Raw genomic sequence first — 19,718 nt, forward strand, 5'->3', positions numbered from 1 at the left:
AGTACACCCGATTCTGGTCTTGCACGGGTGATGTGCACCGTGCAACAAAAAAAAAGTTTTCATTTCAAAACTTCGAAAACCGTGCAAAACAAAGTAACATAATTTCTCGACGTTTCATGTACAAATAAGGTGTTGGAGAAAAAAAATATATGGAAACTTCTTTTTTTTTTTGCACGGTCGTGTAAAAAAAATCCGTGAGAAAACAGAATCGGGTACTGTTAATTATAAATGCCATGGAACGCAGTGGAATAAGAAGATTCACCAGGCGCAACAGGATCAGAAGAATGTGCTATGTGGCCAAATATAAAGGATGGCAGTCATGATTCAAGTAATATTGTTTATAAGGTTTCATATAGATAATGGTGCAGAACTTAATCAATAATGAATATAAAAAAAAACAATTATTAATAAATTATCAAATTAACCGAAAATAAATAACCGTAAATATTGATATAATATGGTCAATCACGTCCAATATGTCCACAAAACACGTAAGTTTCAACAGCTATTTAAAATCCAACATTCAGTTTTATTAAAGACATTTATAAAAACTCCTTCCAACGCGGTGATCCTATAGTATGAATGCTGAAATTGAGAATATTTGAGAATATCATTGTGAATCAAATAGTATAAATATCCTGTTCTTCCGTTGAATTGAAATATAATATATAATATAAAAATTAGTATTAAAAATGCAAGGAATTATTGATGATTATTGATGAATTATTGATAATTTTGGATAAATTTCACCTTGACGCGGATCAAACTATGATACTGATATTATTTTGTTAGTTGTGTTTAGAAGTGCACCTTTTCATAAAAAAAAAACAAATATGTTATCGACGCAGAAGACTGAAAATGTACCCAGTGTAATAGACTAAATAGAAGTGAATAATTTACGTTCCAAGAATATAAAATTTCAATTAAATAGACAAAAACCTACGTTATGCGTGTACTCATGTAGGTTACCATCATCCTTGCTTGATTTTTGCTGAAAGAAATTTGATCATTAAAATTAGAAACCGTTTGCCCCGAAAGGAATAAATAACGATGTCCAGTCACTCGTTCTGCAATATTTAACCATATAAAACATAACAATATTTATCTGCCTATAACTGCATAACAGTCACATTCGACATTTTTGACAAATTGGAGTTAATACCGGGGAGAGTCATCAAATAATAAATACTTTCGATCAACTGACTAAAATCTATGAGTTTGTTCTGGAAAAATCGAAAAAAATACCAAGTTGTTTTGTCACATTGGCAATTGTAACCGCATAACAGTCACATTGAGATTATACATGAGCCTCATAATGTAGTAGCAACGAAATTTCTATCAGAATTATTTTTCGACTACTCACCCAATATGCGGTATGAGTTGTATAAAATTTCAGCCTCAAATAAGCTCTTTTGAATTCTTAATGATTTTTTGAAATTTTAGTTTCCTCCCATACTGCAGTAAAATGCAAACTTGGTATCCCATTTACTCAATGCCTACTTTTGTCGAATGTTACAAATATGCAGTTATGGGCAGTTATATGGTTATATAAATATAAATGGCAATATTTACCCATATAAACAGGCCATATAAAACATGGGAACAAATATATGTTGAAATCATCATAACGACGACTTCTACTAACTACAAAAAGCGAAGATATTACTTCATGGAGGAATGCTGTGAAAGTTTGATAAGAAAAACGTAAATGCGATTACAGGGTTACTCGATTGAACAGGAATGATTTTGATTAAAATTTTCGAACCATTTACTAAAAAACGACTGGGATTCCGCAGAAAATTATATTATTATTAATTATCTTCATTATAATGGCTTTTCTCGCTTGTCGTATTCGCATACCAAACAGATAAAATGTTAAATGCTTCTTTGAAATAATACAATTCAAATAGGAAAAGAAAAAAAAAAAACAAAAAAACAAATACTTAGCTTTTTATAGAATGATACTGGCATCTCTGGCATCATATTCTCGTGAACCTGTAACACACATAACAGGTTCGTGTGTGTAACCGGCATAACCCTCCCCCCTGCCTTCTCAACCATGCACTCGAACGATCCCACGCGTTGCAACGGTCGCTTCTTTTCACACCCTCGCATTTCACCCGCCAGCACTGACTCCTGATGAATACCTCTACTAAAGATAATTACACACACGCAATTCGTAATTGATACCAGAAGCCAGTGGGGCCCAGATAGCCGTAGCGGTAAACGCGCAGCTATTCAGCAAGACCAAGCTGAGGGTTGTGGGTTCGAATCCCACCGGTCGAGGATCTTTTCGGGTTGGAAATTTTCTCGACTTCCCAGGGCATAGAGTATCTTCGTACCTGCCACACGATATACACATGCAAAAAATGGTCATTGGCATAGTAAGCTCTCAGTTAATAACTGTGGAAGTGCTCATAAGAACACTAAGCTGAGAAGCAGGCTCTGTCCTAGTAGGGACGTAACGCCAGAAAGAAGAAGAAGACCAGAAGCCAGTTGCACTTTACCAAATAGGGGGAATCAACACTTTCAAAATGTACATAAATTCAATAACTTTTCATCATAACGCTAAGCCGCATAAACACAAATCCGCCAAATCCGTATTTTTCTATATGCCTTTCCATTGATCGTCATCATCATTGAATGAACCCGCTAGTGACCTCTCACCTTCCACCCTTCTTCTACTTGTATCGTACGTATGCGTGTATGTATTTCGGATCACTTTTCTCTTCGTTCATCGCACTATCACACCTAACATTTTTTTTTTCATCACATCGTAGCCACACAAATCGCGGCGTCACACAATTTTTTTCCCAATTGCTAATCGATTTCTTGAATCACTTTCAAATTCCTTTCTTTTCTACAATATGTAACTTTACACCTAATCCTGCACGTATGAACAAGCACATTTCTTCGATAAAACACTTTGGATAACAAGCCAAATTGATTCCGACAAACCGCAACACGTCTTCTCGCGACTGACAACCAACGTACACTGCCGATGGGATGCGGTCCTTGGTCTGCGTAAACAGACTTTTGATGGTGTATTCGTTTCTTGTTGCTAGTGTAGTGTTTGGAAAATCTCTTTTGAGAGATTTTGCTAATTGACCGGTGAGCTCGTTCACGTGTACCATAGGTTTGAAGATGACGTCATCATTGTTGTTGGTGTTGTTTCTTGTCCTGTGTTGTTGATTGATGAGACTGTGTCGTAGAGATCTTGGGTAATGGTTAAGTTGTAGATGTCGATCTATGATACTGTTTATCGTCGTTTGTTGGAGATTCGTGCTTAGTTTCCTGACCCGCCTTATGAAATTGATCACCATATTCATTTTCATGTGTAGTGGGTGACTAGACAGGAAATCTAAGAAACGGCCCGATGCTATGGACAAAACGGTAAACAAACGAAGCGACTGTGATAGTTTAAGTACGACATATGCAGGAATTTTGCACACACTTAAAGCAAAAATCAAAACAAACCATGTAGATAGACAGACAATAAGCAATCAGACAAACACTAACGAGAATGATAATGACACCCAATAGACTATTTCAACCCACTTAACTTGCATACAATATTAGACACCCATCTTAACTTTTATTAAACAATCAATACAAAATGACGGTTGAAATAACATAAAACAGTGAGAAGCAAACTGAGTAGTGAACCGTTGTCCAAGTTTTCCGTCTGTAAACCAGTTAAATAGTTAGTTAATGTCTTTAGTGTTGTAAAACTTAAATTGTAAAATGTGTCTGTTTGTTGAACAATTTTTAGGAAATTGATGAAGACCAAATACTTGACCCAAATCCATGAAACAAAACCACCAGACAAAGAACAAAATTTTCTGTAACAGTGTAACAGTGTCTTTCCGTTAAAATTATGTATGTAACGTTGTCCAATTTGTTCCTTTAGAACCCTTGAAAAAGATTGAAAATACAATCGAAACGTTGGGCGTAGAAGAAATATTTTAGTTCTGATTGCCGTTGAGACTGAAAGCCGCTAAGAAAATCCCCGAAATTAGTAAGGATGATTGGAATTTTACAATCAATCATTTTACTAAAAAGTAAATCTATTAAAACAGAATCATATGCACCAGAAACATCAAGGAAGGTAGTAACTACATCTTGTTTTTTATTGAACGATAATTCAATATATGAAGCTAAAAGACCAACACAATCACGAGTTCCACGACCTTTCCTGAATCCAAATTGAGAAGATAAAAGAATATTATTTTTCTCAGCCCACAATTCAAGGCAATTGAGAATCATTCTTTCCATTAACTTACGAAGACACGATAATAAGCTGATCGGTCTTCTACTATCTACTAATGAAGGGTTTTTATCAGGTTTAAGAATACTAACTACTTTTATAGAACGCCATTGCAAAGGAAATATATTCTGAAACAAGAATAAATTATATAAGGAAAGTAAATGTAATTTACCATCAATGGGTAAATGTTTCAACACAATGAATTTAATATTATCAATACCTGGATCAGTGTTATTGGTAATAGATAGTGCCAAATCCATTTCCTCTATAGTAAATTCGTTACAAAGTTCAGGGAAATAATTATAACGTTGCTGATTTTTAAAAGTGATGGGAGGAGGGACAAAATTAGGACAAATTTTAGAAGCAAATTGATCGATCCAATCTTCTGAATATTCCAGAACAGATGTAGAAGGAATATTGTAATTTCTCAAATTTCGAGCAACAGACCATAATTTAGATAAAGATGTTTCAGGATCAAGATTTTCAACAAAGTTTCTCCAATAATTTCTTTTCTTAAATTTAGTAACTCGAGTAAACTGAGCTTCAGTTTTACAATAAAAAATATAATGTTCTCTTGATCCTGAACGCCTGAATTGTTTAAAAGCATTTGATTTATTTTTTAATGCAATGGTACAACCATTATCCCACCAAAAAGAAATGTGTTTCCTTTTCGCTGGCCCCAAGTTAATTTGTTTGCATTGTGATTTATATAAACATTCAATTAAAATTTTTGAAAAACTATCATAATTTTGAAGGGGTGAAAGCGAATAATCAAACTTATTCAAAGCAGAAGAAACCAAGTCCGAAAATTTATTCCAATGTACATTTTTTGTCAAATCATGAACATAATGTTCTATACTCAATTGCCCACGGACAGGATTATGAATGGAAATATTAATGGGTAAATGATCACTACCATTAGGATCATCAATTATTTTCCAAGACGATTTAATGTACAAACTATTTGAACAAAGCGATAAATCAATACAGGAATGGCGAGCAGGAGGCACAGCAATTCTAGTAAATGACCCATCGTTCAAAATATTTAAATTTAATTCGTCGATTAGATCCATTATTAATGATCCTCTACCATCGGTCATATCACTGCCCCAAGCAAAATGATGAGCATTCAAGTCACCAAGAATATAAAATGTAGAAAGAACAGAGTTTAAGATAGTTTTAAGTTCTTGTAGAGAAAATCTTGCTTGGGGAGGAATATATAAACAAATAATCGAGAATTCAATATCATTATGTTTGACAGAAATAGAAACATTTTCAATTTGAGAGTCCAATGAAAATTCTAAAAATTTGAATTGAATATTTTCACGAATTCCAATCATAACCCCTCCATATGAAATATTACGATCCCTTCGGATTATATTAAAAAAAGGAATTCTTAAGTTTTAGTATCTACTAACCACGTTTCATTTAAACAAAATATATCAACACCATTGTTTAAAAGTAAAGCTTTAAGTCGATCAACTTTTGGAATAATACTTCGACAATTCCATTGTAAAATATTCAAGCTTTGATTATTGAATTGAGCCATTAGGAACAAAACAAAGAACTTATGAGTGGTCCAAATGAATTCAATTTTTCAAGAATATTGGCCAAAAATGGTAAAAACTTCCTAATCAGGTTCTTCCAAAAATCATTTAATCCCAAAAACTCAATAATATCTTCCAAAATGTTCAAAATGTTAGCATCATTATTTTTATTCCCATTATCCTGAGAATTATTTTTAATATTATTGCTATCATCAAATTTATTTCCAGAAAATATGGTATTACTTTTCTGGAATATTCTGAGTTGTATTAGAAAAATTCATGGGAGGAAAATTTTTGTCATAAGATGTTGAAGGTTGTGGTTCCAAAATGTGGTTGTGATTGTTAGATTTATTATTTCTTTTTCTTTTTACAGGAGGTTTATAAACAAAATTATTTATTTCCTCTTTTAAATTTTCATTGCAATTATTTTCAGATAAGGGTTCGAAAATATTATGAGAAGCAATACCATCGGAAGTTTTAATAACATCTGAATAAGATAATTTTTTTTTATTTTTAATTTTCGGATTAAATTGTTGTTGATGTGCAATATAAACTGAACACTCCTTCAACAAGTTATGTTTCTTCCCACAATAAATACAACCATCAGAATTTTTCTTACAATCAGATGGAGGATGAACTCCACCACATTTGGAACATTTTGGTTTATTAGAACAAAAATGTGATGTGTGTCCAAAAAGAAGACAACGATCACAATGCATAATTTTGGGATAAAATAATCTAACGTGAAATTTTACATTATCAATAATAACATAATCAGGAAGAATAGATCCTTCAAATGTTATCTTGATACAATTAGAATGTTTATAGGATGATCCTTTATCTGAAAAGGTTAATTTAGATAAACGGACACATTCTAAAATTTTCACAGGAAAAATTGCCTGATTTTTGAAAACTCCAGAACCGTGATTTACAATATCATCACACTTTAAAGCTTCGTCATAAATTATACCATTAATTTCACATGAGCCACATGGAGCGTAGACTCGATATGAATTCAAAAATAATTTGGACTCTAACAACGCATTAGCGTCTTCTCGAGATCCAAAAACAACCCTCAATTTATCGAGGGAAATCTTTTTGATTTCCTTGACAGATTTATACAATTTGTAAATCTCAGAGGAAATCAAAAGGACATTAATTGGTTTTTCTTTTTTACGAAAAAATACCACAAAGGGACCCAGAAAGGTAGTAGGATAAGTTTTCCCACGAATGTGTTTAACAGTAGAAGAAGAGTTTTTAGATACACTATCTACAACAGAAACTGACTCCCCGTCAGTCTCCATAATGGAAAAATGACGGGGATAATAAAAAATCGATTACACCAGTATAAAAACCAAATAAAAAACAACAAAAGAAAATAAAATAATACTTAACGAGCAAAAATTAACTTCGGCAACGCCAACAACAGCAATCGAAAACCGTCAACGGCTGGAAATACCAACAGCTACGAGAAATCTTGCAAAATAAAGCTTCCCAACGATACAGCACACCTTCGCTTCCAATGAATTACACTCAAAATCTAAACGCCTTAGATCCAAAACTTCGGGGTAGAAATTCACCTGAAAATAGAAAAAAATTGACAAGCGCAGAAAAAAAAGACCTGTAACCCGGTCAAGGCCTACTTACCGAAGATGCGTCCAGTTTGTAATCGTCCAGAAATACAGTGATTGTTCAAAGTCAAGTGAACAGTTAACAGTACAGAACAGCAAATCGAAATACAGTCAGAATAGTAGTAGAAGCTAAGTTTCCAATAAACATCCGTATTAATACAGAAGACTTTGTGTGCCACTTGTCCGTCAAATGAACGTTGTGTTGTAGTTCAGCAATTTCGTGAGCCAATTCTGCTACAGTTCCGATTATCACCGCGACCATGAATGAAAGGTGTCCGACAGGATTCCGACTACCACACAGACGCTCTTATGTGCGCAGACACGGACCTTGCTACGTTCTTTCTGATATGAAGTCGGAACGTTGAGTGGACATAGTGAAGGCAGTAGAGTCAGTTTTTTTGGGTCTGAAGTTTCACGTGACGATTCGGTAAGCATTTTGGCACATCAAAAGCAACAATACAATATTATTCAGAATTACTTATGGCTTCTTACCTGGTCTGTCCTCGAATAGGAATAGCCTGGGAGCATATCATTTCAATCAGTATGGTATTACCTCAGGGATGTCAAAAATCTTTGTTTGCGGATGACACAGGCCTCTCCGCCAAAGGTCGAAGCCTGCGTGTCATCTGTAGTCGATTGCAAAAAAGTTTGGATATTTTTTCTTCATACTTGCAAAAATGGAAGATTTCTCCTAATGCTTCCAAAACTCAACTAATAATATTCCCACATAAACCAAAAGCTCTTTATTTGAAACCTTCAAGTAGACATGTTGTCACGATGAGAGGGGTTCCAATAAATTGGTCAGATGAAGTTAAGTATCTAGGGCTCATGCTTGATAAGAATTTAACTTTCAAAAATCACATTGAGGGCATTCAAGCCAAATGTAATAAATATGTAAAATGTCTTTATCCCCTTATTAATAGAAAATCAAAACTTTGTCTTAAGAACAAGCTTTTGATATTCAAACAAATTTTCAGGCCAGCCATGTTGTATGCTGTACCAATATGGATTAGCTATTGTAATACCAGAAAGAAAGCTCTGCAGAGAATTCAAAATAAAATTTTGAAAATGATTCTGAGGCTTCCTCCCTGGTATAGTACCAATGAGTTACATAGAATATCCAATGTTGAAACATTGGAACAAATGTCAAATAAAATAATAAATAATTTCAGGCAAAAATCGTTACAATCTTCTATTGCCACGATTAATGCGTTATATGTTTAGGTTAAGTTAGGTTAAGTATATTTAAAGCGTTTTTTTTTCTCTTATAAGCAGGTGAAATCAACTCACCTGTAAAAAATCTGAACTGCTACGGCAAATGAAATGTTATATGTTGTTAACAAAATGTTAATAAAATCTTAAATTTGTTTTACCAAATTAGGATGATAGTGTTCTCTAATAACACAGAACACCTAGATATAAGAAATGAATGTAATGTTTGGAATGATGCTAATAAAGAAATTAAAAAAAAAAAAAAAAAAAAAAAAAATCAGTATGGTATCGATGCAAGTGTGACAAATTTGTGACTGTCATACCACCACCTCCACCTCACAGCCTACGTGGTTGAAAATAATTGAGACGATACTACGCAAGGACGCCACGTGGATACTCTTGAAATATTTTTATGCTAATAGAAAAAATCCAACACGGCATTTTTCGTAATAGCAAAAAATGTTGTATGCAACTCGTTGCAAAACTCGATTTTTTCAACACTCGTCGTATTTATCCAACTCGGCAAGCCTCGTTGGATAAATGTACGACTCGTGCTGAAAACATCTTCATTTTGCTACTTGTTGCTTAAACAACTATTATCTGTTTGGTGATTTGGTCTTTTCATGAAAATAATTATCATTTTGTTTTTCTACATTATCGAATAAATTTTAAGAGTATTTTAGTGCTTTTCATCTTATTTCACGTTCGTTTCTGGAATCCCTGGATTCCCGGGACGTCACAACTAATATCCCGGGAAACGGAAAATCCCGAAATTTCTCGAATTCCGGGATTTTTTGTCCCGGGATGGACACTGTAGCATCGACGTTTGTTTGACGTCATTTGAGCTTTCGATCAACGTCGGTCCAACAAGCACATCTGCTTAAGTTTACTTTCTCACAGAAAACAAGCAATGTTTTGACAGTTCCCACAACAAACAAAGAAAATTTTGTCAACATTGCACTACTACGCAGGCAATTGGGTTAGTCTATGTGGAGATAAAGTGACTTCATCATGAATCAAAACAAAACACTACTGGAGTCGATTTTACACTGGTACAAAATCGTCGCAAGTAATTGTAAAACGGATGATACATCAAATTTTTGTGGGTAATAATAGAAGCTCCGTAGTTTTTAAGCGAAGTACACGGCGAAAAAATGTTAAAAAAGAGGATTCGTCTTAAAACAGTTTAAAAATATATGTAGGTTGTGTTTCAAAACCGTATGAAAGTTTCTTGCGTCGATTTGAAAAAGTAATCGAGATTTGTATCTTTTTAAACCAGGGTTTCCCAACCGGTGGTCCTCGGACCCCTAGGGGTTTTATAAGTCTAGGCTGAGAAAGCCAACCTGAAGGTACAACGAATGGATTTGAAATTAGTGTTTAGTTGTTGTTCTTATATTACAAATATTTGAAAAATGTAACTTTTTTGTTAATCTTTCAACAAGGCGAATACCAATCAACTACTTTCCATACCAATGTATTTTCTAGAGCTTGTCAGGTTAAATTACTCGTTGTGTAGTCGTTCTTAATTTTCCTCTAAGCATTATTCATTTTTTTTCCTGTGCAAACTTGAAAATCAAACTATTGGGAATATGAAATTCCTTGTAAATATTTTTGGATCAACCTGTAATGTTTTGATGAAAAGAAGAGAAGGTTTTATGCCTCTAGGAGAAGTGCTTCGAAAGGAACGCCACTCCTAGGGGCTTTTCCCTACTCCAATAAATAAATAAATAAATAAATAAATAAATAAACCTTGGTAGATTCCAACGGTCTTCAAAGTTCTTTGGGACCCTTGTAAATTATTGGCAGGATTTGTGAAATTTTATTTTTTTCGCGCTCATACTATTTGCTTTACCAACTTAATTATATTACCAAAATTTTTGAAAAGAATTTTGGAGAGATGAAATTTACAGTAGTATTGATTGGTACAAAATATGTCAGATGACGAATGAAACTTTTTGACGAATTTTTTAACGATTTTTTTTTTCTACATCCCAGAAGCACATTTGAAAGCCTCGAGAGGAGGGTAACTATAACCATATTTTTTTATGGGATATTCCTGGATTTCTAATGAATTTATTGGAAGATACATTAGAAAAATTCTCAAATCTCTTTGTAAATCGTTTGAGATGCTTGCCGTGGAAGCAGGTCCGTTCCACTCAGGTTCAGATTGGGTACTACTTCTAGTACTGCATTTGGTCCCTTGATACTGCGATACCCAAGTAACCACTAGCCCGCTAATTCGCCTCTTTGGCCTTTTAGGGCTGTTATATAGCAAATATAAGGCATGTCGGGTCTATAACAGCCCTATATTAGCACAGAGGGCGAATTAAAGTGCTATTTGGCTACTTGGAAAGGTACCTTAGTTTGACAGATCGCAGTACACTTTTCACGGCATTCTAGATTTTGCTTTATTACCTCATATACCAGCCCAGGGCTGGTAGTGACTGAATGTCTTAAAATAGGAACTCTAGAAACATCATTTCCGAAAAAAGATAAACAAATAACAGGAATCAAACATAAAGCATACATGAACCAAGGAAACAAATAGAACCCAAAAAGGCATACACAGCAAAAAATTGTAAATTTGAGTTTATTTTCAAGGACATATTTGGAGCATCAAAATAAACCTAAATTTCAACGACCAATCTAATATTTTTCAATCGAATTCACTTTTAATTTACACTATCATTTTTAGTTGAAAATTGAATGAATGTTCATTTAAGTTTACATGGTGCTGTAACAACACACGAATTCGACTTTTTTTCACTAGTTTACATCACATTGGAATTTAAATATTTTCTGTGTAGGAAGATGAGATTTAATAAAAAGTTTTCAAAAAAAAATCGCACAGATATTTGTATTGGGAATATTTTTATTACTCGTAACATGATATTAGTATAAAATTATTGTATTATTACTCGTTTTACTGAATGTATTTCTTCATGGCTTTGCAGGATTTACTTCAGAAACTAATACAGATGTTTGCCAAAAGTTCTATTCAAATTCTTTTTTTTTTTTTTTTTTAAATCTTTATTTGAGTGTATTTTAACGCACGAGTCTATTCAAATTCGAAGATTTGTTGAGTGTTCATTTAGTGATCATTTTGTAAACTTTTTAGAGAACTCCTCCAAGAATTTTGGTTAAGATACCTTCAAAAACACAATCTGGATTTTTTCTAAGGGATTTCTCTAGTGATATCTTTGAGAATTATTCTAGAGATCCTTCCTAAGATTTTTCCTTCAAGAATTTCTTTGAAAATTCTTTGAAGAATGGAAATTTCTGAAGGAAGTTCTCAAAGATGTTAGCCTGGATTTTTTCAAGAGTTATCAAGGATATTTAACAAAAAAAAGTTTCGAAGAAAATACTGACACAAATATGGAAGGTATTTCTAAAAAAAATCCTATTGTATTTTCTGATAAAACATCACTAGACACTCACGATGAACTCCTGCAACGATCTCCGAACGAACTCCTGCAGTCCTGATTTTCTAGATAAATTGTTGAGATAATTATTGAAAAAATAATATATCGCATCTCTGGATAATAATCCGCAGGATTTTTTAGAAATTCATGGAAAATCTTAGAATTATCTGAAGTTCCTTAAGAAATCTTTTTAGTAAAGGGGTAAGAAATTACTACAACAATTTCTTTAGTATTTGCTGGGGTGAAACCTTATATCAAACTTGAAAATACCCTGGAGTTTCAATTGAAAAATTATTCGAAAAATCTTTGGACGAACTGCATGAGGAATTCCCGAATGAAATCCAGGAGGAATTACCTACTAGGGAATTTGTTTAAGGAATTTAAAGGATTTGTTTAAGGGGAATCTCCGGTGACATTGATTTTGAAATTCTTAAAAGAGTTTTTCATCTCCCGAAGTATTTTAAAGAGGAATTCTCGGAGTACATTCGAGAAACCGCGGAAATCCTGCAAGAATTCTTTATTTATTTTATTTTTAAAGATTTCGAGAAACATTTTTATTTAAAAAAAAACTGTAAAATTGAACTTTTAGGATTTTTTTGGAAGAATTCTTGTACAAATCTTCGGAATATCTACTAGAGTAACCACTGGAGAAATCTGTGAAAGAATTACTGGGAAAATCTGTGGAAAACAACGCGGAACGATCTCTATGGAAATAACTTGAAAATAGTTAGAGCAAATTCTCCAAGTACTCGTTGTAAAATCTCTGGATAGATTTCAGGATGAATTCCAGGAAGAATTGATGAGAAATCTCTACATGAATTTCTAGAGAAATTACTGGAGGACTTTTATTAGAAAAATAGAATAAGACATTGATGACAAAAAAAAAGACTAGAAATCCAATGGAGACAAACAAGACAGAGACGACAGAGAATCAGAAACGACAGATTTAACGCATGAAAATACAGAAGAGACAAGAAGACAGACATGTCAGAGAAGACAAAAATGACAAAGATGACTGTAAAAATATAGAAGACAGGGAAAACAATGAGGACAGGAAAGTCAGAGATTACAGATAAGCCAAATAAGAATGATAATAAAGAAAAGATATAGACGACAGGGAAGACAAATATGACAGGAAAGATCCGATAATGACAGAGAAGACCATAAGCTAGAGAAAACAGAAAAGACAAGAAGCAAAAGAATTCAGAGAAGACAAAAACAGGGGAGACTGGAAGATAAATGAGAAAGATGATACAGATAAAACAGAGAACACTGAGAAAACAGAGAAGACATAAGACATGAAAGTTATGGAAGACAAAGAAGGCAGGGAAATCAGAGAAGACAGAGAAAATAGATAATACCGACGATAGAGAAAACTGAGACTACAGAAAAGACCAGAAGCTAGAGAATATAGAAGAGATAAGAATGTATAGAATTCATAGATGACAGAAAAGACAGAGAAAACAGTGAAGACAGAGAAAACAGTCAGAGTCAGAGAAGACAGATAAGACAGGGAAGTCAGGGTATAAACAGAAGACAGGGAAGACAAATGATACAATGACAACAGAGAAGACAAAGTAGACAGAGAAGACAAAGGAGACAGAGAAGACAAAGAAGACAGAGATTACAGAAAAAACAGTGAAGACAGAAAAGATCAGAAGCTGAAGAATACTGCACCTTCTGTATTCTCTAGCTTCTGGACCAGAGAAGATAGAGAAGGCAAAGAAAACAGGAAAGACGAAGAACACAGAGAAGACAAAGATGACAGAGGAGATTTAAAAGTCAAATATGACAGAGAAGGTTGGATAACAGAGACAACAAAGAAAACAGGAAGACAGAAAGCGAAGATACATCGAAGCCAATCCTTGAATTTTCAATAGCTCAAACGGTTGTCTGGTTCTCTAAATTTGTGGTCTTAAAAATTCGAGGTTTGGCTTCGATGCATATTTACCAGAAACGATCTAAAAAACAGAACCTATAAAGTACAAAAAGTCTTGTCTTTAACTAGAGGATTCATAGAAGACAGGAAAGAATGAGGAGACTAAAAAATAGATAAGACAGGGAAAACGAAGATGGCAGGAAAATCAGATGGCAGTAGAAACAGAAGACATAACAACGCGTAACAATATTTGAAAAATTCTCTTGAGCTACTAGACTGTTGCACTACCCGAGGCAAAAGGAAATTGCTATCGAACACCAAACTACGGTAGTCCATAGTTCGTTTAACGGTGAAATTATCTATCTTCCGCTCTATAACATAACTTGAGAACAACGCAACGGTGCCAGTAGGGCGATTCAAAATTTAAAAATGTTTGAGAATCCAATCTCCCATATGTTCCTAACCATCCTAACCATAAAAATAGTGTTTTGTGAAATTTTCAGCTTTCTAGGTGGTGATTTTAAGGTGGTCCAAAAACAATGTAGGGATTGTACCCCGTTTGGCATAAAGTCGTTTGGCATAAGGTTTTCGTTTGGCATAAAGCTGTTTGGCATAAAGCCGTTTGGCACAATGATTGACTTAAAATTAATATTGGCATTTTTTAAGCTTTTACCGAGACCAAAACCACCGAGCCCATAGCAACAAATTTTGGGAGGTTCCAAACAAGCAACACCACGTTCAGAGATTTTCCAAGCTAAGAATTTCAAAAATTGTTGTGGCATTAGAAGGCATTACTAAATAAAACTCGTGAAGGGTCTCTACATCTCAGAACATAGAGCTTGTTGCGATATACAAATAACTCTCCCTTACTCGATATTCCGTATCTCGATATCGAGTTAGAAAACCATAGTAAAAGTTGGTTTTCATGGCTAACTCGATGGTCCCTTAGATCGCAGTTGCACTGGTTTTCTGTTCTGTAACTCGATACCTCCCTAACTCGATGGTCCCTTCAATATCGAGTAAGGGAGAGATGACTGTACATATTTGAAAACAGTAAATTGGCAAAGAAAGTTCACAGTTATTCATCAAGGGAATGCTCATAGAATATTTCGCTGCAGATCAAGCTCTGTCCCAGTTTGGATGAAAATTACTTGATAAAAGAATGGATTTTTTTTTGCAAAATATCAAAATATCCAATCCAAAGATCCATCAATGCGACTTAATGCAAAAATAGCCTATATACGAGAGCAGATTATTTTTCGTTTAAAATGTGTAAGGCTCTAACGCAAAAACATATTTTCACAGCATAGCTCAAATGAACAACACATTTTTGAAGAAATTATTTGTGGGTAAACTTTTCAACGGTTCAATATAAATTCTAATTTCGGAAGTGTACATCAAAAACATCGTCTATTAGCGAGAGAAGGGAAAATTTGTGATTGAAATAAGATTTTTTCCAGCATATCTCGGAAGGAGATCACGCGTTTGCCCAAGAAAAATGATATGTTGAATATTGGCAGGTTCTAAAGTAATTATCATTCTAACAACACATCTGACAAGAATTGATAAAACAGCGAAATATTAAAATGGTTAACATTTAGCTTTACTAAATAATAAAATTTAAAACAGTATAAATATAAAGAACAGCCGATTTTTAAAAGAAGGCAAAATTTATAAATTCAACCAATAGAAGAATGGACGCCAAAAATTATTGTGGCATAATAAAACGAAAAGACATGCGTTCAAAATCATCGAAGTGATTGTACTATTTCTCCCCGAAAAGTGGTGACGAGAAAGAACGATAAACAGTCAAAAGAAGAAAGTATTCTGTCACTCTCGGCTATACACATGTTGGCAAAAATGCTGAGAACGGTAAAACTCGAAAGAATCGCCAATAAAATAAAGAAGGGTGCATATTAGATGGTCTGTTCGTTCACCACCCTGAAATGTATAAAGTTACGACAATTATGAATGCTAAAAACTTTTCGGGGATGTGGGCTAGTCGGGGAAACGGGATATTCGATTGCCAAATGCTTATACATAATATAGCTCCAAAGAACAGGCTATGCATAAAAGAAGGAGAAATTTATTGAAATTTTAAATCAACAGTTTTCATACCTATAATTATGGTTACATCATATTTAGAAAAAAAAATAGAACAATTAAAAAAAGGGTAAATTTGTGCTAAATATATAAAAATCTGCAGAAAATATGTTCCAATAGCGAAACTCACAAGAAGAATTAACATATGAAAGAAGGGTAATTTCTGGATAAATAACAAAATACTATTGGACATAACTTTCCTAATATGCTTAAATTTATTCAAGAGCGTATGATTATTGAATAAAGTGTCATTTTGTATCAATCGACTCCAAAACAAGCCTTATGTCATCAGAAAGATTCAATAGAAACGTAAAAACGAAAAATTGAGAAATTCTTGGTTTCAGACTCATTATGCCAAACGACCATTATGCCAAACGATTTTATGCCAAACGGCTTTATGCCAAACGACTTTATGCCAAATGACCTACCACCCAATGTAGGTTTATGTGGAAATTACTATGGAGAAATTTTGAGAAATGTTACAAACATGCTAATACTGTAATGTAAGTACAAAGTTATTATCCAAAAGTAAAAACTTATTCTTCGAACCAAAATAAAGAAATTTGCTGAAGAGAAAAATGCAATCCAACGGATAGCAGAAGAGATATTCATGATTTTTTTGCTATTATTTAGCTTAATATGGGATTATAGCCATGCAAACATGTACAAAAATTCCAAACAAAATTAGCTCAAAGGGATTTGTTTCTTCAGGTATGCAAAAGCCCCGCGTAACACGTAAAATACCTCAAATATTATCTCATGTATAATCTACAAAGACCAAACTATTTACTGGATCAGGTATTGTAATATCTAGCTAATACATGATGGATGTTCATATATAAGTAGTGTTTTTCAGTTTCCAGTGAAAACGAAAAAAAAGAGTTTAGAACCCATTGTGTACAAAAAAAAGAGACATTATGATAAATCCCATTGAAGCAGGGACTTAGGGTCGATTTCTTCACCATGGCTTAAGTCGTAAACTAGATTTACCCATATAGTTAAACTAGGTTTAAGGCCTAAGCGGTGGTAAAGAAACAGCTTATTAGTCTCCTAAAAGAGACTTACCACCAGTTTTTCCATCCCTATCATCATCAGAATCTACGACAAAAGGTCGAAAGGACAAAAGGTCGAAGAACAAAAAATAAGGGACAAAAGGTAGAAAACCTTTTTTCATAAAAAAAAATCCCACCAAGTAAACAATTTTTGACCTTTTGTCCATAAACCTTTTCATCACCCCCTCTGGCTACGCCCATGATCCATATCACTAAACCATTTTCGTTTGTTTCTATTTCCGTCCACAGGTGTGGTGACGACAGACGGTGCTTCCAAACGGCAGGAAAATGATCCAAATTGAGAGTTATCGTCATCATCATCATCAGCAGCAACAACAACAGCAGCAGCATTGTCATCGAGGACTACCAAACGGTCACTAGGACCAAGCCCAGCAACCATGACGACCGCCCAGCAGTCACCATCAGAGGCGGCATTTGCCACGAAGAATAGTGAGCCTGCTGCGATCCATTTAGGGCACCACCTCAAAAGCTAGGAGGACATCGGCCTTGTGTGTTATATTGTCCGACCGCCGTCGCTAAAAGCCGTGGAAACTCAACACCATTTTCAAACCCGACGAACGACAGTTCGGAAAGAGCCCAGCCGCAGCAGAGAAGTGTTGCAAGCAATTGACACAAAACTGGGAACCGCAGGAGCGTGTGTGGGAGTAAAGAGACACGTACAAGAAGCACAGTAGGCAGCGAAATAAAGCGTATAGAACAAAGCACTTTATCCGACTCCCGTCCAGGAGGTGGGGTTAAGGAGGGGGAGGGGCTTCTGCCAAACGCCTACTTGTCCTTGTTGTTTTAGAACGGAGAAAGGACTCCAAAAAGGAAAAGCTTCACCATGTTGATAAAGGAGTATCGGATACCGCTGCCGCTGACGGTGGAGGAGTATCGAATAGCGCAGCTCTACATGATAGCGGTAAGTACAAAGGATGGATGGGCAAGACTGGAGGAACAATGGGTGATTGGTTCTGTTGATGGCGTCTTTTTTCGGAGTAATGGTTTCTTCTCGATTCGGCATTGCTACGATGGTGGGCCACGAAAAAAAAGACGACGATACTTGAGGTGTGATTAAATTGTTTGCTACGAAGGGAAAATATGGAACGGTTATCAATACCATCCATCGTTTTAGGAGTAACATCCTGTCTATTTTTGATGCATGCTTTTTGTTGAGCGACTTTCATAGTTAGTCCATCCATCTAATAATCGCAAACATTTTTCTTGCGAAATTGTGACAATAAATTTACACTACCGTGAAATGGGGTATTTTTTTTAAATTGCGAGTAACTTTGAAAGTACAGAACCACAATATATCAAACAAAATAACATAAATTCTGTTAATCAGTTAAGCAAAAAGAATGCAATAGCAATGGAGGAATTTCTTGATAAATTTCTTAAAAACTCCCGTATGGTAGGGTAAGTGATCCATTAGTTGTGGGTGTTCCTATAGTTGCGGTAGTGCCATTTTCACAGATTTTATTGAATTAGTCACAGAACCGACACTGTCAATCGACGTGTTGGCTTCTTGATACACGAAATCGTTGAAAACAGCGCTCAAATTGCTTTAAAACTGATGAAATATCACTAAAATTGCTAAAACTATTCTTACTTACTTGATACTTGATGCGCAACAATTCCTTGCTAATGCGTTGAATCTACGCCGAATGAAGAAGCCTTCTCCATTGGACCCGGTCCTGGGCCAATCGCTTCCAGTCGCCCTGAACGTTAAGCGACCTTAAATCCTCCTCAACTGCAAAAAGCCATCTGGTGCGCGGCCTTCCACGGAGGCAACGGCCTCTCCCTGGGTCTCTGCTGAATATTAGTTTAGCTTGACGTTCCTCCGACATGCGAGCTACATGCCCAGCCCACCGCAGCCTGCCGTGTTTTATACGCTTAACAATATCCATTTCATTATAGACTTGGTATAACTCGTGATTCATGCGACGCCGCCAGATGCCATTGTCCAATTTACCGCCGAGTATTGTTCGCAGCACTTTACGTTCAAAGACCCCAAAAGCTCTCCGGTCGACCTCTTTCAACGTTCAAGATTCGTGGCCGTACAGAGCTACCGGAAGAATTAGAGTCTTGTACAACGCGAGTTTGGTCTTCGTCTGTAAGCTGCGGGACTTTAGCTGGTTACGAAGTCCGTAAAAAGCCCGACTCGCAAGCTGCAATACGCCTTTTTACCTCGCGGGTAACATCATTATCGCAAGTCACTAGAGTTCCAAGGTATTCAAATTCATCAACTACTTCAAAAATATCACCACCTCACTACCAACATCACCTATGGGCCCACGATGTCTACCAGCGACTATGTACTTTGTCTTCGTGGTATTGATAATAAGCCCAATTCGCGTTGTCTCCCTTTTAAAAGGCACGTATGCCTCTTCCACGGCTCGGCGATCAATCCCGATTATGTCGATATCGTCCGCAAAACCAAGAAGCATATACGAACGTGTGATAATAGTGCCATTCCTATGCACGCAAGCTCTCCTTATTGCTCCTTCTAACGCTATGTTGAACAATAGGTTTGAAAGTGTATCGCCCTGCTTCAATCCGTCTAAGGTTACGAAGGATGTGGAAATCTCATCCGCAGCACGTA

At 35.2% G+C, this 19,718-nt stretch overlaps 1 protein-coding gene across 9 annotated transcripts in view; it reads left to right on the top strand.

The window, feature by feature from the left end:
* Positions 1-19,718, top strand: part of LOC5569245 (protein retinal degeneration B) — a 218,544-nt gene that overhangs the window by 133,498 nt on the left and 65,328 nt on the right. For 7 of the 9 annotated variants that reach the window (XM_021839224.1, XM_021839227.1, XM_021839222.1 and 4 more), the window contains one exon: positions 17,363-18,035. In XM_021839224.1, the coding sequence (XP_021694916.1) occupies positions 17,958-18,035 (78 nt within the window). In that variant the 5' untranslated portion in view covers positions 17,363-17,957. The remainder of the gene's footprint in view (positions 1-17,362; positions 18,036-19,718) is intronic. The other 2 variants (XM_021839231.1, XM_021839226.1) reach the window with 1 other exon arrangement.

The sequence above is a fragment of the Aedes aegypti genome, chromosome 1, assembly GCF_002204515.2.
Source record: "Aedes aegypti strain LVP_AGWG chromosome 1, AaegL5.0 Primary Assembly, whole genome shotgun sequence".
NCBI classification, from domain to species: Eukaryota; Metazoa; Arthropoda; class Insecta; order Diptera; family Culicidae; genus Aedes; species Aedes aegypti.